The sequence below is a fragment of the Ammospiza nelsoni genome, chromosome 16 (genome assembly GCF_027579445.1).
Source record: "Ammospiza nelsoni isolate bAmmNel1 chromosome 16, bAmmNel1.pri, whole genome shotgun sequence".
Lineage (NCBI taxonomy): Eukaryota > Metazoa > Chordata > Aves > Passeriformes > Passerellidae > Ammospiza > Ammospiza nelsoni.
Genome location: NC_080648.1, coordinates 1,877,543 through 1,901,770, shown reverse-complemented (window position 1 = coordinate 1,901,770; position 24,228 = coordinate 1,877,543). Strand labels below are relative to the sequence as shown.

Genomic DNA, 24,228 nt, shown 5'->3' with positions numbered 1-24,228 from the left:
TAAAGCCAAAATCCATCAGTTAAAGCCCTTGTGCATTTATAGATACTCAGAGCCTCCAATGTGTGTTAAATATATTGTCCATAATCCCCAGTCAAAGGTTAACAGCTGCACTTCAGGAGATGTGGCTACACTGGTGACTACAGCTGGGTCATTATTTCATGCTGACTACCACCGTGCTTATTTTATCCAGGAGTGGATTTATTTAAATAGGCAGTTAGTTGTTGGAAAAGCAAAGATAGAAGAGTCTGAAATACACACAATTTCAGCAATGGGGGGAGGAAAACACCCCCACAGACTTGGACAAGCACCAGAAACATTTTGATTCAAAGAGAACCTAACTTTCTTCAGATGATTATTTTCAAAGCAGCAGCATTTGTTTGGAACACCCTGCGTTAGACACCCATATTCTGGGAGATAACTAAAAAAAACTTACATCAGCCTAGTTGGCTCCTTCAGGAAAGAGCAAGCCCTCCTATCAGGGAAGATGGATTTCTAAAAGCTTTTTCTTCCACATGCTTTGTTCCAACTGCAGAACCTGACCTTTGGTTTCAGCAGCCGTGCACAGCCCTCACCCCAGGGCAGGGGCAGGGAACGGCTCAGCCCAATGCAGGAGTGGGAGCACAGAGAGACACCCCAGGATGCCCAAAGGATTAGGACTGAATGTTAGGATTTAACGTTTTAGGCTTTATGTTCAGGGACCTCTCTTCACCTGGTTAACAGCACAGTTACCTGCAGGTCATACAAAAGGCAAACCAGTCCTGCTCCTCACACTGCCTTCACCTATTCCCTCCAAATCCCCTCCTGCTGGGGTGGGTACAGGTGAACACCCCTCTTCCTTTTGATTAAAAACACCGATACAGATGGGAAAACCTGAAGAAATTCCAAGGAATCCTGAGACAATACACTTTATTTTCATAAAATGTCATTTTGCCAATTTTTCTGAGCACATATTTTCTGTTAGTTCCTCCTTAGCAACAACCACTTATTTGGATGTTTTAGATCTGAATTTCCTGTTGCTTTAAAAAATGTAAATTACACAAATCAACAGCACCCTGCAGTCTTCAGGGGTTCATCCAAGTATCTAGTTGTTGACATTTAAAACACCAGGCTGTCAAGAAGGAAGAGGATAGTCTAGTGCTTATATAAACTTAATTTCCTTGTTTCCATTAAAAAGTTATTAATTAAAAGGTAGTCTCAGCCAGGCTCACACTGTTCACACATAGCCAACTTCCTCTCATCCTACTCCATCGGGAAGATTATTTGGCATATTTATATTCTACTCAGGCAAAAATAGTATTTTATAATTCATCTTACAGCATGCCCAGGAGCAGTGCTAGCACCTTCACAAAGCACCTTCCTGCAGCACAGATGTGCACAGGATACCACTGAAGCTTCTCACATTTACTGACTGCAGGTTACTGGAATGTCCTGGCCAAATGGAATTAGAGCTGTGACATAAAAACGACCCTTTCACATCAGGGATCCCTTTGCCATGAAGTTTAAAGTTCCTAAGTCTTGATGCCTATGCTGCATTTCATCCTCTGCATGTACTAAGGGAAAAAATCAAGTTCTGCAGCAAGACACAGCCACTGTGACAGCAGAGCAGCCCTAAGCAGCAGCAGCAGGTTGGGGTTTGTCTCCTCACCTGGGGACACAGGGCCTCCAGCTGGCTGGCTGACATCCGGACCAGCTTCACACCCTCCTCGTTGTTGGAGATGGAGCAGGCCAAGTTGGCAACCTGTGTCAGAGGGGGGAGAAAACAAAGCACAGCTGTTAGAATTGGGGGTTATTTCCTTCTGGAGAAAACTTTTGCCTAATCCCAACAGTGACCACTGACCAGTTACCCATCATGGAACAAAAAGATTCCACATTTGTTCTGTTCTAAAGAGCTCTGAAACCACTAATGGCACCTGTTCCTTCTGTAGACATAAAATTGTAACACTGTGGATCATGGAATCCCAGACTGGTTTGGGTTGGAAGTGACCTGAAAGCCCATCCTATTCCTCCCCCTGCCATGGCAGGGACACCTCCCACTGTCCCAGGTGCTCCAGCCTGGCCTTGGGCACTACCAGGGATCCAGGGGCAGCCACAGCTGCTCTGGGCACCCTGTGCCAGGGCCTGCCCACCCTCACAGGGAACAATTCCTCATTCCCAATATCCCATCCATCCCTGCCCCTGTGTCCTGTCCCTCCATCCCTTGTCAATTGTCTCTCTCCAGGTTTCCTGGGGCTCCTTCACCCTGAGCTCCCCCCAAAGCTTCTCCTGTGCAGGTGAACAATGGCAGCTGTGCCAGCCTTTCCTCCCAGCAGAGCTGCTCCATCCCTGGGATCATCCTGGAGCCTCCTCTGGCCTGGCCCCAGCAGCTCCAGCTCCTGCCTGTGCTGGGGCAGCTCTGCAGGTGGGAAATCACCTGAGCACAGGGACACAGGGACAGAATCCCCCCTGCCCTGCTGTGGGCTCAGCCCAGGGCTCGGGGGGTTCTGGGCTCCAGCAGCTCCAGCTCTGACCCCCAGCCAGTCAAACAGGGCAGAACCCCTGCCAGCCATGATCAGGGTGATGCTAAAGAGCAGCACTGGCAGCAGCTGCAGTCAGTTTAACAGCCCAGTCCCAGCAGGGAGACACAGCAGAACCCCAGAGAGCTGAGCTGGTTTGCTGGTGCTCCATGAGGGCCCCTGTGTGACAGGAGGGGTCAGGTAAGGCCTGGCAGTGTTCTACCAGCCCTCCTCTGCTGCAATCCATCAAATTAAACCAGTACAGGAGATCCCCATGATGCATCCACAGGCCTCCAAAATTTGAAAGGATCTCTTGTGATGCTAAAAACTTCACTCCACAACCTTGACCTGCTACACAGCATCACCCTTAGCTAGGTCAGCCTGAAGCAGGGAGCTCTGTAAACATCTGCTTTTTCAGAGCACAGAGGATGGGGACAGCACAGAATTTTTTGGTAATTGAAGATATTCCTCATCCCAAAGCTACTCTCAGGGGAAGGAAGTCTGAAATAAGTTACATTTCTCAGCTGACAGGTGAATGACAAGCATGTTATTCTGAGCCATTTGAACACAGAAAGCTGTAAAAATAGCAGCAAGTGAACTGAGACGAACACTGAGTACTGTCCTTCCAGAGGCTGAGCAACCTGCTAAGCCCCCTGTAAATATGCCATAAAAGCATCTCCAGGAGCCAGCAGATGCTCAGTAACATCGCTGAACCAGATTTCTCCAGATACTTTTCTCTATAAGCTGAGGAATTTGCATTCTGCCTTTAATTAAACTATTCTTTGCATTCATGTAAGTAATTTTGAAGTAGTATCTGCAGCTCTACCACATGCTTTTCCCCCTCCCCAAGCCCTTCCCTCATGGCAGATGTTCCCACACAGAATACATTACTGTCCTGCAAATCATCAAGCACGTCCCATTACACTGGAACAGCAGTTTTCATCAATCCCATTATCAATTTGGGGAAATAAAATCAAGTTCCCACTGTACAGTACAGGGCCTCTTCCTCCCTCCAGCTCCAAGCCAACTTATAGAAGATGGAAAGCAGGGGTGTCAGGAGGAGAGGTGTTTCCAGCACAGAACAAGCAAGAAAACAGATGTGCCAGCACTTATTTGGAGGAAAACAAACTGAAGTTGAGAGAAAGACTGAGCAGCATCAACAACACAGAGGAAACCCTGCCAGCCCTCAGGAATATTTGTGTCCTGCTCCTGAAGTTTCTCTTCCACCTGTGTTTGGATTCAAGCCCTACACGTGCAGGGGTGAATTGCAGGATGTGCCCAGCTCTGTGCTGCAGGCAGGGCCCAGCTGAGCCAGGGCTCTGTGCTCCTCCTCTCTGCCCGCACCCCTGAACAGCTCCAGCCCTGCCCTCTGCAAACACCACAGCAAACAGCTGGCCCTGAACACCCTCTCACATGGGGGCTGTGTCTGAACTCTGGGGAATTTTCCTGTATATCTGCCATGCCTTGAATCCCTAGTTCCCAGCGAGCTCCTGGGATAACATAAAAGTACATCATGCTTTTGTTTAGAGGCTCACAAGAATCAAAAGACAATCAGATGCCATGATTTAAAAGTCAAATAAAGATTTTGCTGTTGGTTTAAGCACAGGTCATATTTTTGAGAAACACCAGTTTGCCAATATTTTTTATGGTCCATATTTCCCCATCATTCCTGCCTCCACAGCAGCATTACAACCTCTAGGAGCCAGGAGAACACAAAGCTCTATTGAGTAGGGGCAGAATAAAAGCGACATTGAAGCACCACAAAATCAGCCTCTCCAATATCTGGAGATGTTGTGCTGTCTCTCAAGCCAAGTGTGATGAATCAAGCGCACAGAAACCCTGCTCTGTCTGAACACAGAGAGGCAAAGAAGTTAATAATGGAGTGTCCCCACCGTGGTATAATGAAAATTTGCTTTTTTGCACAGTCATTTTTGAACAGTCATTTTTCTTCTGAATACCCAACTGATGGCAATTCTTCTTTAGAAAGCGCCCGACTGGCACTGCCAGCGCTCATGAAAGAAGCGTGTGTGCTTCCCTGACTGAGGGTCTTTGGCAGTTTAAGACAATCCAACTGTTGGCTGCCACATCCCATCCCAGGCTGCGCCTCCAGAGCTCAGCCCTTCATTTCAGCACGCTCATCCAACAGCCAGCTACTCGCTCTGGCAGGGGCTTCCTCTGCCAGATCAGCACACAAACTTCCCTGCAAACTCTCTGCTGAACATCAGAGCGAGGCACAGACGTGGCAGCAGCTGAGATGACTTCAGAGTGCTGCAGACAGGGCTGTAAATTTACAGCAGTGCAGCCTTTACTGCACCCATGGGAAGGCTCTGTCTAACTACTGGAAAACACTCACAAGCCTCTTAAAATTTGGAATTTAAGAAGAGCTGTGTCTACTAATTAATCAAGTTGTAAATGACGTAACAGTGAGGTATTTTAAACTGTCAGTAATTATCAGGTGCTCTATAACATGAATTCTGAAATTGCATGTACCAGTTGAGGTGGATGGCTGCAGGATTAAGAAATTTAATTTTAAAAGTATCTGAAAGGAGTCATCATCAATAATTCCTGGGTGATCTCACAAATAACTTCCAACTCCCTCTCTCTTCAGAGGATAGGGTAGTGCTGGCCAGTTATTTGGCACATACCCATAATACATTGGATTTTGTAGCTGAGATGAAGATCAACTCTTTCAAAGCCCACAGAGCACTTGGAAATCATACATTTCCAAAACTTCTAAATTAAATAATGCACCTCAAGGGAACAAAAATTTCCTTTAAATCAAATGTGAATTAAATAGTTTCTCCATGTCTCCAACAAAAGCAGCTGACTGACATAGTAACTGGTCAGACTTGATTTAGAAAGAAGAACACTTGTGCTTGAGAGCAAAATAGCAATTGAATTCCTGCTGCATTTGTTCATTCTTACCATTCAATATCATCAAGTCCCTTTACATAAGCACTACTGGCACAGGCATCAAAGGAGACAAAACCACTGCAAATAATGTAATCAGCACAACGAGCAATCTCTTGAAAAAAGTTAAAAATACAGTGAGAATGAAGACAGCCCGCAGCCGCGCACGGCTCAGGCACCTCTCACTGCTGACACACTGATTTAAAGTAGATTTCAAGGTTCTCTCTGTTCAGAGCCTACAGCCACGGCCCAGAGATGGCTTCTCAAACCCCACAAGGCAGGGCAGACCCCAAGCAGCTGCTGGTATTTAGAGGAATGAGCTTAAATTCCCCCCCAGTGACAAGTGCAGTGCAGGGACCTCACGGTGCCAAGCGGAACAGCTGGGCAGGCTTGTCTGGAAAGGGCCGTCCATGCCCTGAGCAGTTTCTGAAACTCAACTCTCATTGTTCTCAGTGATGACATCAGCACACTGCAAGATGATTTGAGGTGAGTGGCTCTGGTGTTGGCACAACTGGGGAGGTGAATGGCCCTAAATCCAGGCCAGTCACCAGTGGGGTTCCCGGGGCTCAGCACTGGGCCAGCCCTGTTTGATGTCTCTGTTGGTGAACTGGATGAGGGGATGGAGGGCAGCCTCAGTAACTGCACAGACAGCACCACACTGGGCAGGAGTGTGCATCTGCTGGAGGGCTCTGCAGAGGGATCTGGACAGGCTGGGATCCATGGGCTGAGGCCAGCTGTATGGGGTTCAACCAGGCCAGGTGCTGGGTCCTGCCCTGGGATCACAACAACCCCAGGGATGCTCCAGGCTGGGAAGTGTCCAGCAGGAAAGGCCTGGGGGTGCTGTGCCAGTGGCTGGACATGAGCCCAGGGCTGCCAGAGGCCAATGGCCCCTGGGCTGTGCCAGCATTGGGGTGGCAGCAGAACAAGGGCAGGGCCTGTCCCCTGTGCTGGCACTGCTGGGGCACCTCGAGGGCTGTGTCCTGTTCTGGGCCCTCATGGCCACAGAGCCCTGCAGGGGCTGGAGCGTGTCCAGGGCAGGGAACGGAGCTAGGAAGGGGCTGGAGCCCCAGGAGAGGCTGAGGGAGCTGGGCAGGGGCTCAGCCTGGAGCAAAGGAGGCTCAGGGGGCCCTTGTGGCTCTGCACAGCTCCTGCCAGGAGGGGACAGCCGGGGGGGTCGGGCTGTGCTCCAGGGAACAGGGACAGGAGCAGAGGGAACGGCCTCAGGCTGGGCCAGGGCAGGCCCAGGGTGGATTTCAGAGAAAGATTCTTCACTGCAAGCACTGTCAAACCCTGGCAGAGCTACCCAAAGCAGGGGTGGAGTTACCATCCCTGAAGGGATTTCAAAGCCATGCGGATGTGGCACTTGGTGACAGGGTTTAGTGGTGGCCTTGGCAGTGCTGGGGAAACAGCTGGACTCAAGGGTCTCAGAGGGCTTCTCCAACTTAAATTTTTTCATTTAGGTTTTTTGCCTTTGGAGGAGGCATAACTTAAGTTGCTCCTTTTGAGGAGCAGATGTTACCTCAGGCCAAAGGGTCAGCTGGGAATATGTTATTAGTAAGAAGGTGTAACTCCAATATTAAAAAAATATTGTACCATCTGTCACAGAATGATTCCATCTCAGATTCTAGTTAACTTTGACTGTTCAGAATTTACTAATATTTAAATCAGGAAAAACTTGACATTTCTAAAGCTGTTCTTTCTACCATTAGTAACAATGTGTGGCAGAGAACCACCTCCCCTGACAAGACAGAGGTTGTACCTTTTCCACATGAAATACATTTTGTTTTTTTGTTAAATTCCAAATTTGTTCGGGTCGTGACTAAGGTAAGTCTTCCAGCAATTAAAAAACTGCAGCAGCCTCAACTGCACAAGTCTGGGGTCAGTGTTAAGCTTTTTAAATTACACTACAGAACACAACCCAGCAAAGCTAATAATAACACCAGGGTTGTGGGTCTGACCCCCATTCAGTGAAGAGATGGACTTTATGATCCTTGTGGGTCCCTTCCAACTCAGAACATTCTGTGTAACAATGCTCCAGCTCTGTACTTGCTCTGCCTTCTCTTTGCCCAGACTCCCTGGCTTCGGCAGAGCAACTTCAAAGGGAACTCTTTATTGAAGGACTGGCGAATTGCTTTTCCAACAAGAGACAAAAGATGCAACAGGGAAAAAAAAGGAATTATAATCTCTAGGACTTTGAAACTTGATTTTCAAGGATTTCAAAGGCTGACAATAAATGTGTTAAAGCCTCAAAGTTATGTGCCTGGACTGACTTCACAGAAACACCACCCAGATTTTCCTCCTTGTTTACAGGTCAGATTTTTAGGACACCTTCTTCAGGCACTCAAGAAGGCAAAGTCTCCGAAGTGGTGCTGCTGCAGCCACCCCGAGCTGGTGCAGCCCCAGAAAGGCTCTGCAATGTGTTTATTGTTGCATAATTGAATGTTGTCAGAGCTGGCCCTGCCACCCAGCATTGCCACAGCCCAGGATTACACATCCCTGTGCAGGAGCCAAACACTCACTAATTGAATTCTCCAAGTCTGGACACTCTCGTTTGAACCTGCAGTTGTAAAAATAGCATTGCAGAAAGAAGTTTTCTGACTGTCTTACACTAGGAAACTTTTCAATTTAACATTAAGCAGAATCCTCTCATAACTGGTGCTCAGAAACTCTTACACAAAAATAACAAACCCACATCCATGTGTACACAGATACTTTGGGAATTTCAATGCCACGGAAACCAAGCTTTTCAAAGGTGTTCCTGGCATTTTCATTTCTGATTAAACTTCAAAACTTCAGCTGCTTGTTCTATTTTTTTTTGCTTTACATTTTACAATTTCTCTGGGAATGCAAATTCCAACTTTTAAGCAGCTTTAAAAAATCACCCATTTTAAAAGCAAAAAAATAAAAAAAAAGAAAGAATGGACAGGCAACCACTGAACATTTTTCTCCTAGGAATTTGCTAAAGAAAAGTGTATTAGATATTCTCAAAAAATTCAAACAGAGCACAGCTAATTTCTTCCTCCTCCATGTTAAAAAAGACCTGTCCTGATTCCCTTCACACTGGTCAAAGCTCAGGAAATTAATTTATCTGCAGAAACAACTCTTCTGGCAAAACTAATGGCAAGTGAGGACTCTCAGAAGAGATGTGTTGATTATGTAATCCCCATCCCTCTCCAGAAAGACTTTCATTATTTACTAAGTCCATACATTTATTTATTCACCTGTACACTACACTCAATATTTAGGACAAATCTGAGCATTTTAACATCCAGCCCTAACAGGTGCTGCATGAGGGAGAAGTGTTACAGCTATACATGTGTTAACTCTAACCCTGCAAACCCCTCATTTTGCAGAGGCAGAGTTAACTGGGAATTACACAAAACAGCTCCATTTCTTTAATACAAGAGGACTAGAGATCAAATCCCCTGGGACTGTGCAGAGAGTTACCAGAGTCATGCTGTCAGCTGCTTTGTGATTTTCTATGACTTAAGTAGCATGTGGCTGCAGCTCCACAGTAGGTACCTTGCAAGAGTTTGTTGTGGGCAACAGAATCCCCAAGTATTAACTGAAAATAGTAAAAGTCTTTAAATAAAACAAGGCACATGTACACAAACTGCAGACGTAAAGCACTGGGGAAAATGAAGGACCAAACTGAGAGAATTGCTATTTCCAGAGCTCTGCAGCCTCACACGAAGATGAGAACAGTTTCATTCCAAGACTGGTTATAAACACAAGGAGGGGAAGTTTCAGTTGGCTGGAACAAAACTGGCAAGCAAAGGGCTGGCATTTTGGAGATAAGGAATGGAGGTCACACAGTTTGTTATTTCAACAGGCTAAGTGATGGCAACAGAAACCAGAGACACAGAATCCCAGACTGGTTTGGGCTGGGAGAGACCTTAAAGCTCATTCAGTCTCACCCCCTGCCATGGCAGGAACACCTTCCACTGTCCCAGATTGCTGTAAGTCCCAGTGTCCAGCCTGGCCTTGGGCACTGCCAGGGATCCAGGGGCAGCCACAGCTGCTCTGGGCACCCTGTGCCAGGGCCTGCCCACCCTCACAGGGAACAATTCCTTCTCAATATCCCATCTATCCCCGCCTTGTAGCAGTGGGAAGCCATTTCCCCTTGCTCTGTCTCTCCATGCTCTTTTAACTAATATAAAAGTATGAAAATAAAGGTATTGTGCGCCTTCTGCTCCTTGTTAAATTGAGGCAATCAGTATTTCAATGGGAAATACTTTTCCATGGGAAATACCTTTTGCTTGGGATTACATCTTAGTACTTTCACATTTCTAGCTCGACCTCTGTGTTTAAAATTCTGATTACAGGATACAGCTTTGCACTTGCCTCTCACCCTGTCCAGAGCTGTCTACAAACACCTCTCCAGCTCCCTGGTGCCATTCCAGGTACAGTTGTCCTGGTACTGCTCCACACTGGTGAGCTCCTTCCATGCCCTGAGGAAACAGAGAGCCACCCATGTGTTGTCAGGGTTTCACAGAGAAGGGAAGTTTTCCACACAGCTGGGCAATCCCAGAGTTTGTGCATCAGGACAAACCAGATTGGGCTCCATTCACTGCAGCAAAGGCAGCATGGGGACGCCTTCCCTCATGCTAATGGGAAAGGTTTTCAATCAGACAGAAAAAAGAGGTGTTTGAAGGGAATCAATACATCTGTAGCATAAACCATAGCCACAGCAGGAAAGTGCAGCAATATCTTTATTTGCAGCCTGGTGGATCATCCTCTGTACAGACCAGAGGGAGAGCAGGGCTGCCACAGGAACAGCAGTGTGCGGCGCGGGCACCGTGCCCCTTGTCGATGCAGCTGTGGCAGCAGATGTAACTGCTGGCACAGGAACTATTCCTCCCTCAGACAAACAAGCTAAAGTGTTAAAATGTTGTTATAATCACAAACCACGTTAGTTATATAAGTCTATCTGAGCTACCACAACAGCAATGACACCACTGGTGTGTGATGGAGAGCTCAGATTCAGCTGAAACCTTCAGAGCAAACCCTCAGCTGAGATGCTCCTTAGCAACACAAATACCTTTCCTTAAAATAAAAGTGTTTCTAGTAGTGATATCTGGACAGGACCCAAATAATTATCCTTATCTAAAAACGTCTCTGTGTTTGTCAAAGTGGAAATGAAGACAGGCTGGGAGAGCTGAGGGTGTTCAGCTGGGAGAAGAGAAGGCTCTGGAGAGACCTCAGAGCCCCTTCCAGGGTCTAAAGGGGCTCCAGGAGAGCTGGAGAGGGACTGGGGACAAGGGATGGAGGGACAGGACACAGGGAATGGCTCCCACTGCCAGAGGGCAGGGATCGATATTGGGGATATTGGGAATTGTTCCCTGTGAGGGTGGGCAGGCCCTGGCACAGGGTGCCCAGAGCAGCTGTGGCTGCCCCTGGATCCCTGGCAGTGCCCATGGCCAGGCTGGACATTGGAGCAGCCTGGGACAGTGGGAGGTGTCCCTGCCATGGCAGGGGGTTGGAACTGGAAGAGCTTTAAGGTCCCTCCCAGCACAAACCAGTCTGGAATTCTGTGAAATTGTTCTTCTCTCCCATCTCAGTTTGCTCAGCACTCAGAACATGCTGCCTTCTGATCTGACTAAAGGCTTCCAACTTGGTGCCTATTATTAGCTGCTTAAACCAGTTTTTGGTGATTCAGACAACTGTTCATGGCAGTGTAACTGTAATTGTCAGTACACTGTGCTCTTCATGAAGACGACAAAACAGTGTCAGTAATGAGCTCCACACAGATTTCAGGCACCTCCTTGATGACATGACATGACTAATAATCCAATATTGCTAATGACTAAGATGATGAAAATCCAGACATGCATCAAAGCTTTTAGTTAAATATCAAGAATTAAAACGTTTATGCCACATCTATAAAAAACTGTACCCAAAAAGCCACTTAAAAATGCTGTTGGAATTAAGACTTAAATACCTGGAAAATAAAAGGACTCTATAGCTTTTCAGCTACCTCTGAAGACATCATGTCAACACCACCTAAACCCAACTGTTCTCACACTTCCTGACCTCTTTTACACACTTCCCTTTCCAAAAAGCTTCTGTTTCCAAAGGTAAAAGGAACAGAGCAAACACAGGGCAGTTTCTAGTGGAATAAAAAGCACATTAATATCTTCCAAACCCCAAACTGATTCAAACTCCAAATTCTACCCCCTCCACACCACGTGCCTTGGCCCAGATGTGCAGAGCAAGCCCTTCCCAGTCACACAGCAAGGTGACTGTCCCTCTGGCTGGGGTGTGGCCTCTCCTCCATGAGTAGCAGCAAACCATGAGGATTTCCAAAGAGAAAAATTGTCTCCAGACAGCCCAATGGCTGCCCAGATTTGTGAGGATTCAATCCCTTCATCCCTCCCATCAGTTTCACTGTCATGGCTTGCCCATGAGCACTTACAATGAAATCTGGACAGAAAGATTACCCTGAAGTCTCTTATTCTTCTTCCAACATCATTTTTAAACTCTACCAGCATCCTACCAACCCTTTCATACATTATTTGGTGTAGCATTAGAAGATTGGCCTCAAAAATAACCTTACAAGAACAGAAGTTATCCTATTAAAAGGTCACTTGCCTTTACTTATGTATGATGTATTAAATTTGTATATCCAGTTTTGTTGAAAAATGTAGGAACATTTTTCTGCTGAGGCTTCCCTGCTTTTCTGATTATGAATGTACGGAAAGCATGTTCTACGAGAAGAATTTAATTTATTTATGAATTAGTTGACTAATAAAATGAACTTACCAGGAAAGTGCATTGGCTGTTGAAGAGTGTCAGACTTTAGAGGGCACATTAGAGTTACACTGGTCATTTATTGGAGACATTAGTTTTAAATTGCTGCCAAGGCTATCTATAGACAAATTACAGAAAACGTGCTTGTGCTTTGGAAGAGACATTTTGCTCATTTTGATCTCCATTTTAAATGGGAAATAACTCTGCCTCTTTTCTCCAGACCACAGTGCAAGGATATTTCCCTTGTAATACAAAATTACCTTAAAAATAAAAGCAATAAAAGACAAACCTGAGTTGGCAGATATTTTTCCCTCTGTAAATGAGAATACTGGAAAAATAGGTGCTGAAGTACCCTGGTAATGACCCTAGTCTGGAAAATGCTGGGTTTTGAGATTTAATGAAATTCAGAAAAACACTCCAAGTCAATATCTGGGTTGGGTGCCAAGTGCTTGTCTTGTTCCCCAGGAACCTCAGCCCTGCCTGGCAGCACTGACTGACCCCTGAGCTGGCAGCAGGAGGGGAGAGCATTGCAAGAATGAGCAAAGCCACCTCCAAAGAGGTTTGGAAAATTCAGTGGAAACTCTGGAAATCAGGTGGCTGATAGACACAAAGGATAATCTTGTCAGAGCAGATTAACTTCTGGATCTGCTGGATTCTTCCATTCCATGCTTTGTTTGCAATAAATGGTACCTGGCCGTGCCCAGGTAAGTGACAACAAACAGGGGACAGCCAAGACCTTCACTGTGCTTCCAAAAACCAGGTTTTGTTTTAAATCCAAGCTATGTTTTATCCACTTCACGTTTTAAAAAGCTTTTCACATGTAAAAAAACTGCAGCTGCTAAGACTCTCCCAAGAACACACAGGCTGCAAGTCTGAGCAAATCAGGATAATTGCAAGAAAAATGTAGCAAGTGTGCAAGGCTTCAGGCTTTGGGAGAGGGGTATTTTTAGATTTTAGACTGAAGAATGACTCCAGGACATCGGGCTAGACAGTGAGGGCAACAGAAGGGGGAAATGTCAGAGCAAGAGGCTACAGAAAGCTTATGGAGCTGCAAGTGCCCAAATGTGATTCTTTCCAAGCAAATAAATTTGCCGTCTGCATCTGTTCATGGGTTTCACTGAAAATGAGAAAATCATCACTCCATATGCAAGATGCAACCCAGTGCATTAAAAAAAGGCACAGAGCAGTCTTTTCAGATAAATTAAAGCAATTAGAAAAAAAAATCAATGCTTATGAAACACCATTGAGAGCTTTTGCCTCCTTGGTTTTACCAATATTTCTCTTGGTAAGAAGAAAACTTAAAAATAAAATTTATATTGAGAAAAACGTTTGACACAGGGGTAGTGGTTTCCAGAGGAAGAAGAGATCACTTGTTCTTTTTAAGGAATTATAAGTATATTCTCAAAAATATTCTTCAGCAAGCAAATTGGAGGATTTTAACCCGGACACTCTCCTTATTTACCTTTTATTTCCTAATCTCTTAATGTATGAAAAACTTTTCCATTAAAACTCCCCGGAGTTACACTGTGTCACAGAGTAACCAGGGACAAATTGACAAGCTAATTTTTACTTTTCTAAAGCATTCAACAGCGCAGCAAAGGTTTCTGTTTAACATGTCTGGCTTTGTCCCTGTGCAGGAGCAGCCCCAGCATCCCCGGGGAGCAGCACAAAGGCAGCTCAGCACAAGCACTGCTCAGAGCCTGGCAGGGACAGAGAGCCAGCGTGGAGCTCGGTGCCATCAGTGCCCATGGGCAGCACTGCAGGACAGCCCCTGGGCAGCAACGGGCACTCCAAGGGTGCCAGGGCCAAGCTGTCCTTCCTCAACAGCAAAGCCAGCTTGGATAGCCAAGGCTGCCTCACCCAGTGGGAAAAAACACCGGAATGGAGTTAGCTGTTCACAGTCTGCAGATTGGGAAGACTTCCATAGTTTACAAGTGAATTTAACTTTTTGTTAGGCTGGTTCCACAAATGCTGTCCTTTCTGTTATTCTTGTGTGTTACATTGAAATTGGCTTCTCAATTCCTGAATTAAACTCCTTTAACCAAATCCAGCCAGAGTTAATGGTCTGTTAGCACAGAGCAATTTTGAAAGCTATCTTTGAAACATATTATTCAACTGAGACAAGGCTCATTCTACTCTTTTAGTGTTCTTCAGTTTTCAAAAGGCAGGATAAAAGGGTTAGGATTTTACTGTGTGGGAAACAAATTAGATGGGAGCCCTTTGGGATGGATACTCTTGGTATGGGTTCTCTACAAGACACAGACCCAGCAGGCAAATCAGCTTTTTGTGGTTATTGCACCTTTTGGTCAAATTTGGCGGCCTGGGCGCTAGGAACCACAAAAGCAGACAGTGCTGTGCTGCCAAGAAGGGAACATTTCAAAACGAAATTACCCAAATCATGTGCTTGCATCTCTTTATGGGTACTTGGAGGGCCCATAAACAGCTCTGCACTGCAGGAGCAAGAACTCCCTGTGCTCAGCCAGGGCAGAACCAGCACTGCCACTCCTGTCCGGCCAACACCTGCCACAGTTTAGTGTGAAAAACGAAATCAAGTAAATCTATCTCATTATATATCTCTAGGGGCTGCTTCACTGACTCCTCCAGCTCACAGACACAGGGGCATTAACCCAAGGAGCAAACCTTCCCGGCAATGCAGTGGGGATGGGCTGAGCTCCCCAGGGCAGAGCAGGACCTCCTGCACATTTCCTGTCCCCACTCAGCACCAACGGGAAGGAAGGGAAGAAGGGAAGGAAGGGCAATGCTCTCCTCTACATCCAAACCACAGGAGCCTGTCAGGGCACGATACAGCACAGCTCCACCCAGTGCTGCAGCTGTTGGGCACATTTGGTGTCCTGAGTCACCCAGCAGCACATGTGAGGGCAGTGCTGATAAACCCCCTGCACACTCATCTCCCCTGAAAGCAGCAGGAGCAATCACTGCCCATCTCACCAGGCAAAACACCTTCAGCTCTGTTCTTACACAATCTTTTGTTGTTTCTCCTGAGTTTCCTGCCCAAGAGCAGAATCATGAGGGAACTGGCAAACATCCTCCTCCATTCTGGCAGCAGCACAAGACATTTCAAATGCAACCCTCCCCAAGCCATCCTCCTGCACAGGGAATCTGACATTTCATACAGTGCTGGTGGCTCTCCTGCCCCTCAGGAAAAAGGGTTTGCAGGAGCACTATTCCCTTCTGTCCAAGCTAAGTGTATGTATTAATCCATCTCCATTCAGGGAAGAGGTTTATAAACTATCTACATCATGCTACACTACAACTACAGTTACATTTCAGACAGCAAAAGCAATAACCAAGCCTTCAAAAAGCTGTTGCAGCAGCATATCATTTTAGCAGGAGCTTTTGATGTCAGTCAAAAATATTGCTGAATGTCTACTTTCAGGGGAATAGTCCTTGGAAGACAAGAGAGTCTGGCTGTACAGAGGCTCTGGAAAGCTCCTCTGCAGCTTGGCATTTGCACACCAGGTAGGGCCAGTGCCAGTGAGGATGGAACTGTGGCTGCTCCAGTGGGACACGGCTTCCAAGGGGACAGGGAGAAAGGGCTCACCTGGCAAGGGCTGGGGAGAAGCTCAGGGACAGAGCAGCACAATTATTCCTTTTAATTATGCCAATAAATTCCACACATCTGCTGAGGAGGTAGCAGAACTCTGGCAGAAGAGGCACTGCTATTGTTACATGATTCAACTTCTACTGTAAACAAGCCCTAAAAATAATTTTCTAGATAAATCAGGCTTGCAACACGAAGAAGGGAGGCTTTAGAGCAAACCCACTTCAAAGTGTTCCCAAGGCTGTATCCTGCTGCCAAGGCAGGGCACAGCAGTCCTGCCTTTCTTCCACATGCTGCTTTGCAGAACAACGTCAGTTACTTAAAATTTAGATTAGAATAACTTTGCAGCTCTAGGAGGACAGCATTGATGCTGAAACATGACAAGCCAAAAGAGAAAAATGGATGCCTTCAAAGAATTAAAAGGTTGTCATTGCTTAGACAGCAACTCCAAAGAGCTGGATGAACTTCATGCCCCCTGGACTATGGGCCAGCTGCAAAGTGCACTCAGAACCCTACCAAAAATACATTGTGCAAGTCAGAAGATACTTTTACTGATGTCTGATCAGTCTCATTCTTGAGCAATTTAAATGTGCCCAGCTGTGTGAGTATTCCCCACAAGCCCTGGAGACACATGGACCCCACTATCAAACAGAGACAGAGCAGAACCACACAAAGCAGCCTGGGACTGTTCACGAGGAGCTGCTGAGGTTCAGCACAACCAGCCAGAGCCTCAAAGCCTGGAAGAGCACAGGAGGAGTTTTTGACACTTATTCCTAGTGGCATGTTTCCCCAACAACACCTATAGCTGTTTGTTCCGTGCCATTCAGCATCAGCTGGCACAGAACTCTCACGCAACAGCGAGGGGCCCAGAGTCCCCAGGTGGATCCATGAACAGGGGCAGGCTCTGCTGCTGCTCTCTGCAGGCACCACCCATGGAAATTGAGGCCCAGAGTCCCCAAGTGGATCCATGAACAGGGGCAGGCTCTGCTGCTGCTCTCTGCAGGCACCACCCATGGAAATTGAGGCCCAGAGTCCCCAGGTGGATCCATGAACAGGGGCAGGCTCTGCTGCTGCTCTCTGCAGGCACCAGCCGTGGAAATTGCTTCTCTCAGCAGGGCAGAACAACCCTGAGAGCAACTTCCTGACAGGAGGAGCAGCCAGGTGAGGGTCGGGCTCTTCTCCCAGGTAGTGAGTGAGAGGACAAGAGGGAATGGCCTCGGGCTGGGGCAGGGCACAGGGTGGGCACCAGGAGGAATTTCCCCATGGAAAGGGTGCTCAGGCCTTGGCAGGGGCTGCCCAGGGAGGTCTGGAGTGCCCATCCCTGGAGGTGTCCAAGGAAGGGCTGGAGGTGGCACTGAGTGCTCTGGGCTGGGGACAAGGAGGGGATCAATTAAGACTCGATGGGCTGGCATGGATTTTCCAACTTCAGTGATCCTGGGATTCCAGTTAAGACATGTTGGTCCCATTTAATCTAGTTTTCCCCCCAGTCAGAGCTCTGCTCTGCAGTTCCACCAGCTGGAGAGCCTTTGGGTTTTCCTTACAGAGGGGTGGCAGGCATCAGTTGTGCTGTCACTCCAAGTGTTCTGTTTGCTCTTTACACACAGGGGCAGCTCTTCATTCTGAAAGCCCTCACACAAAAGGCCTGTTTATATTCAGTGGGATTTTACTGGAAAGAAAACCCCTCCAGGCTTCAAAGCAATGGGTCAAACTGTCCAGCAGGACAATCATGCCCTTGTCTCCCTTACTCCAACTGACCACCTCCAAGTAACAAAACCTTTATCATGCACTCACATTGTAATATCCGCAACTACATGGGTTATTTAACAGCTCCTTTTGATAAGCTTACATTTTCAATTATTTAAATATTAAATTGTGTTTAAATTCATTCAAATAAAATTTTTAAAAGGAAATTTATTGCAGAATTTGCTTTGTGCTTCAGCAGAATTGAGAAACCTGTTTTGCCTAGTCTTGCCTTAATTTAACTAGTAACAATTAAATTTTAATTTGTACCATCTTACCTCAATCAATTTGTTGGCATGTTCACGGAAAACCTGGGCATATTCTTTAACTTCTTTTTCATTCCCATTCTTGGCAGCTTCAATCAATACTAAAAGAGGAACATTTGTTTCCAGAAAAGAGTCTGAAACATGGTCCATAACAGCTTTGCGGAGCTAAAATAAAAATAAAAGAACGAGTTATTCTTCAGTAGTGTTCCACTGCTGTTTCCCTCTTACTGTATTAGTACATACAGCTTAAACTACTTTTGTCACTGATCCTTTTTCCTTTGTGTGACCAAGGCTTTCCCTGCACTAAGTCTTGTCTACACACTTTTTGCTTCAATTTAAATGAAATCTCCTTAAAAAATGGATTAGTTATAGAAGTGCAAGTCACCAGTTTGGCCACAAATATTGATTTAACAGCTCATATTGGTTTTGTCTGAGTAAATTTGCTGCTTTCCCTCAGCTGATTAAACAACACACTGATTTAACTTTTTTATTTTTCTGCTAGAATAAAAACATTTTTCAACAAACCTGATCCATATTCTCACTTACTCAAAAATGGGAATATATTGTTTTAAAGCCAAACAGACAAAAAGCTGATGCTACATAAATACAGTTCTCAAATAAAATAGGTTGAGATGAACACCACCAGGACTGTAAAATATCACTGATTATCTTCCAAGTCCATCAAGTAAAAGTTGTTTTTGGGGGGCTTTGGTTGGGTTTTTTAATCTCTCTTGACATGAGGATAATTAAGACTCCAACATCTGTATCACAGGGAATCAACGGGGAATTACATTACACCATGCTTCCCACTGGAAGCTTCTGGCCTTTAATTCACTGAAGACAGGCCAGCAAACCCACTGTCCACCAGGAACACATGCCTAGAAGGCAGCACTGCACTCCTGTGCCTCAGCCAGCACCACCTCTGACCACTCCTCACCTGCCTGCGCAGGTCTCTGGTCTTCTTGGTCATTTTATCAATGGCAGAGTTCAGGGCATCACTTCTTTCCTTACGGCCAGCCTGGAAAACAGCAGACAAAGAGGTAAACAGGTATCCAGGGTCTCAAAGTTAAACCAGTTGTTATTCATTTCAAGTATATAGTAAGCTTCTGTTTCTATTTTTGAGGTTTGTGGAGTGATTCTGGCACGGGCAGTAGAGTCTCCACCTCCCCGATAAGGCAGGCACTGCTCCCTACACACCCCACCCAGGGATCACACAACACTGCTCCTGAGCAGGCAGCCAAAAGCCCAGAATCAAAAGTCAAATCCTTATAAACCATTTTTTGGGTAAGACATTCAAAGTGAGTGAAATTTCAAGTGAGTCTCCAGGCCCACCCGTGGGGAGCTGCCAAGGTTTGATCCTGCACGTTTCGCCTGAGCCCCGTTGTTAGAGAGGCCAAAGGGCCAAGCAGCAGGGGCAGCTTCCCTTTTCCATCAGACATTGGGTCAAAAATATCCTCATTTCTAACAAATTAGGAGTCAGATAAGACAGTGGTGATGGTCTGGTTTTGCTAGGAGATTTTTCTCTTTAATATAGCTTATTTAGGGTTTCAAAACACACTTTATTCAACCACAATCCAATTTCTGAAGTCCTAAGCCACAATCAATATAATTATTCAGTTGAGAAGAAAAACCATTTAGCAGTGCTGCAGTGAGTGTATGCCAGGTATCAATTCTCCAGGTGACAGGCTGGTGTGAAATATCTGGATGAACAGCCTTGAATCTAAAACATCAAGTCCACTCTACAGCAGAAATAAAGAATGGGGGGGAGGGAGTTAGGATGTTGTAATGTCATTATAGTGTAATGAATTATTGAAGATTTGTCACCGCCATGATCAAGTTATTTGATTCTCATCACAAAAGGTAACTGAAAAGTGACTGGAGCTAAACCCAGGAGCTTGTTGTGACACTGCCAGACCTGCAGCAGCCCAGTACTGGCCCCCTTTTTGCTCTACATTTAAAAATCAAAGCTGAAGGCTCTAAATAAAGTGAAGATTAATGCACTGATTTACCCAACACTTTGCTGCTGCCCTGCTCAGGGGATATGACAGACAAGACTCCCTGAGCAATGGCTCTGGCCCTGGCATGCTGGTCGCAGTAGAGAGGGGTGTCACCTGTGGGGGACAGGGGTGACCCCAGAAGCTGCCACCAGGCACTGCCCCAGCCACAACTGCCCCAAGACACCAACCTGCAGTGGCAGCTGCTTCACCCCTGTTTACCCACAGCAACGTGAACATTTTACTGAACCCACAGCACCCTCCCCACACAGTGGGTTTTTTTCCCCAGGAATATGTTTGGATCTAAGATATATACTCATCTATTATGCAGAAAGCCAAACATTCAGCTGTTCCAAGAAGTGCCATTTTACTTCTCCCTGGGTGCTCCCACATTACCATTTTAACAAGAAGCAGGAGCAGGGATTTGAGGCGATACCACCCATCAATTCCATTTTGCTGTCCCTGGCTTCACAGCCCACAGCCTCGGTGCACAGCACCAGATGCCTTCTGGATGAGAGGAAAACCAAGAGATGGCCTCCACTAATGGACCACTATGCAAAACACCCCAACAAAGCACATTAAAGCTTGAGCAGCGCTGATTTCTCACTGCTCATCTGTTCCTATGAAACTACACCACATCCTAGCACAGAAAGAGCTGTTAGAATCCAACCCCCCTTTAGGAAGGCAGCTCCAGTTTATTTCTACCTTGCTGGTATGCATAAGTTTTAGTACAGAAGAGCTTGTCAAGAGCATGACCAGAATTTACTTCAGAAGGCTGCAAGATAAAGCATCCTGCTAATTTAGCTCTGGTGATTTAGCACATGGAGTCACTAATTGGGATCCTTTGCTAGGGCTGAGTGGGGGCAGAGCAGGACAGACCCAGGACACCTCAGTGGGTGCACACACCCTGCTGTCACATCTTAACCATCACAGCCAATTCCAACCAAGGTCCTGGAGACAACAATGTTGAGTTTTGCCCAGCTGAAGTTTCCTGACCATTTTTCCCCTAGCATAATAAACACTGTGGTGCCAAACAAACCCATTAGGAGCTGGTGGAACACATGGACAGCCCATGGCAGCACAAACCCCCGTGGGCACAGAAACATGCTGAGGCTCACCCCTGACCACAGCACTGTCACTCTGTCCAGGCTGCCACACAAGTCAGCAATTTTACCCATTGGTTCCACCCTACAGTTCAAAAGTCCTCTTTGAGCTGGGCTCCCTCTCTCAACTAATAAATCATGTTTTAAAGGCTCCAAGTGCCAGTTTAGCTCTTCTGGGTAATTTGCTCCACTAACCAATTAGTCTGACCATTAAAAACTGGTGCTCATGTCTGGTGTGAGCCTTCACTGAGAAGCCAGCTAATGACCCAGCAGGACAAGGCAGCCCAACCAGCAGCTCCTGCTATCCACGGGATTAGGAGGACTCACAAGAGTGAAGCCCAAATATTCAGATTTCTAATAGGATTTTTAGATATTCAGCACAAAACTCTGCTGAGGGAATCACAAACCCTGCAGCCAGAGAGCAGCTAATAGATTCAGTAGATTTAATAGGGTCATGATGACCATGTCAATCATTCTGCAGTATGATATCCCAACTCTGACCAGTATCATGGATAATAAATTTAGCCATGGTGCAAATTTACTTTAAATTAAATCAGATCTTTATCAAAGAGGATAGAATTGATGTTAAAAATTGCTTGTTACCCCCACTCCATCTCTGCTCTTCCCCCACCATTGCTGCTCCCCTTGCAGAGCTCCACAAACATTCCCTGTCACATCCCTGCGGTCCCAGCTCACACCACCATCCCCAGAGGGGACTCTTTTAATGCTCAAAGCAAAGAAAAGGGATTTGTACACAGGGAGGGGAGCAGAATCATCATTTCTGTCACAAAGCCTTCCTGCTGTAGGTGTGCCATCTGAACTCAGACAAGCAAAAGACAGACCCAAGCTTTTCCTATAGCTATAGAGGTTAAAATCTAATCTCAACTGATCTATAGAGGTACATGAGCATGGTGGTGGTGGTGCATTCCACCAGGATCAACAGGACCAGGTCCTGTAACCAGCTACTCAAAGATATGCTTTTGTAGCTAAATATCACAAATATCTGCTGTTAATCTTAAAGGTTCATCATCAGTTTGGGTTAAACTGAGCCCACAGAGGTATTGAGGGAGACAGTACCTCCAGCTCAGCAGCACCTCACACCTTCCCTGCAGAGCCCACCATGTCCCCTCCCAAATCAGCACCCAGATGTAAGCCAGATACAGCACTGCTGAGAGCCACCACTGTGCCACCTCCACCCACACACAAGCACCAAAAGGGATGGCTGGCAGAGAGGTTTCTGCTTCAGGTGTCTGGGAATTGACTCCTGGGCTGTCAGTACAACAGGCAGCATGCTGGCTAATGATGGGCGCTGAGTAAGCTACAAGTGAGTGCTTGGCACACCTTCCTGTGGGCAGGCAGAGTGCCACGGTGTGTCACCGTGTGTCACCGTGTGTCACTGTGTGTCACTGTGCCACCTCTGAGCTCTGCTGCCAGGGGACACTGGACATCCGTGCTCGGGTGCATTGTGTCCCATGCTTGCTTCTGCCCTGCCACCCAGGCTCACTCGGTGTCCAGAGGATAACCAGGCACAGCCCTCCATCACTGTGACAGCAGGGCTGCCAACCAACTCCAGCCAGAGCAGGGCTGGCCCAGGCCAGGCAGTGAGCACTGAGGTGTGACCCACGCCAATTCCAGCAGTGTTTTCACATCCCAGTGCAGGAAGCAGGACTGTGCCCTGGTTTGCTGCAGGAAGGAATCTCCCACAGCCAGGCACAGCTCAGCACAGCAAATGGGCTGCATGGCATTGCCCGGGCTTCAGCAAGAACCTGAGTGACAATAAAGCTGCCTGCACTGTCCCCCTGCCCAGCTGGCCATGCCACAGCACTGCCACCCTGACATCCCTCCCCACGGCCAGGCTGCACCACAGGGAGGGGAAGGGTGGCACTTGCACTCACCCTGGTACAAGGAGGAATTACCAGTGCCAGGTGCACAGAGCTGCCAGACAGGGAGGTGACAGCCACCACGCTCTGCCACCACATGTGCCCTTTGTTCCCATGAAGACAAGGACACCCAACCTTCAGTGCCCATCCCTCCCACTGCCCTGCCCCAAAGGACTCTGCAGCTGGCCTGAAGCCCTGGGCACATCTCTGCTGCTGGGTCACCTCCAATGTGCCTTTGTCTTGTGTGTCCCCTACTAGGGCTCAGTGCTTCCACAGCAGCGAATGCAAGTGACAGAGCACACATGGTGACACTCCAGCCACACCTCCTGCTGCACAGCCCTGTGACACAGCACAAACACAACCTTTGGCCAAAAGGCAGCAAATCCTCCCATGGTCCCGAGGTGCTAACGCCCAGCAATCATTCCCACGGCCACTCCTGCAGGCAGAAGGGCGAGCTGGCAGTGCCACACACGGGCTGCTGGCAGTGCCACACACGGGCTGCCTGTCCCGCCTGCTGCAGCCTCACCTGCAGCTCCAGGCCCCCAGCACAGCAAAGCCATGCAGCCCCCACATCTCCATCCAGTAAAATTAGCTTGTACACTGCTCTTAATACACTAGGAAGGCTTCCACAAGATGTCAGCCTAACTAAATGACAACGCTCGCCTCAGGGTGCAATTCTACTTTCCCAGCGCATGGGTTTAGCAGGAAAACCAGTTGTGTTGCTGCTCCAGGAGCGGGGTAGGTGAGAAGCCCTCAAAACCCTTGGTCCTAGCAAACTTATTCCTGCCAATTCCTCTGTCCACACTGCATATGAGGGTTCAGGCTGCCATCAAGTTCCTGCTGTGGCAGAAGTGCCCAGGTGGCATCAGACATGGCTTTTCATGCTGGGCAATGACTCTTCAGGCTCAGAAGAAATGCATTTGCCTGAGTTTTCTGGGGGTTTATTCCCAGTCTGTTGCACCCTGACACCCCAGGCAGCTCCCAAGGAGCAATACAAATGTTACTGCAGTGTTCCAGACTTCAGAGACTGAGATGCACACTTGAGGTAATAACTGTTATTTCACAGCAAGTGCACATAAAAACATGTTTTGCTAAGAAAAGCACCCATAAAGTTCGCGTTAAGTTTCCTAAACAGGAAACTCGCTGGCAAGGTGCTAAATAGCCCTTGTTTGGTTAAGGGCCAAAGAATGGAGAGCTTCAGAAAAGGAGCAACTCACCGTGTTCGAACATTAACTCTTAACTCTATGCCAAATTACACAATCTTAACGTGGGAGGAACCTACCAGCAGATATTGATGCAAAAAGGCAAAATGTTTCCAACCATACCTAATTTCAGCCTCCTGGGAAGAAGGAAAGAGCTGACAGTTGACCTCTAATTATACCCTTTGGAATGCTGTTGTTAAATGTTATGGTAACATATTGAAATGTTATTAGAATTAAAACCAACACCTTCGATCAGGGTGTTGCACAGAGCTGCTCCAAGAATCCTCTGCAGGTGCTGCAGAGCTGAGGTTCCACTGGACAGCTGGAGC

General features: G+C 46.9%; 1 protein-coding gene across 1 annotated transcript in view; it reads right to left on the bottom strand.

Annotated features, from left to right (window-relative positions):
* Positions 1 to 24,228, bottom strand: part of CTNNA1 (catenin alpha 1) — a 116,482-nt gene that overhangs the window by 29,426 nt on the left and 62,828 nt on the right. Inside the window, exons 8-10 of the mRNA XM_059483392.1 lie at positions 18,658 to 18,738; positions 17,733 to 17,885; positions 1,646 to 1,738 (exon numbers count right to left, since the gene is read on the bottom strand). Coding sequence (XP_059339375.1) covers positions 1,646 to 1,738; positions 17,733 to 17,885; positions 18,658 to 18,738 — 327 coding nt within the window. The remainder of the gene's footprint in view (positions 1 to 1,645; positions 1,739 to 17,732; positions 17,886 to 18,657; positions 18,739 to 24,228) is intronic.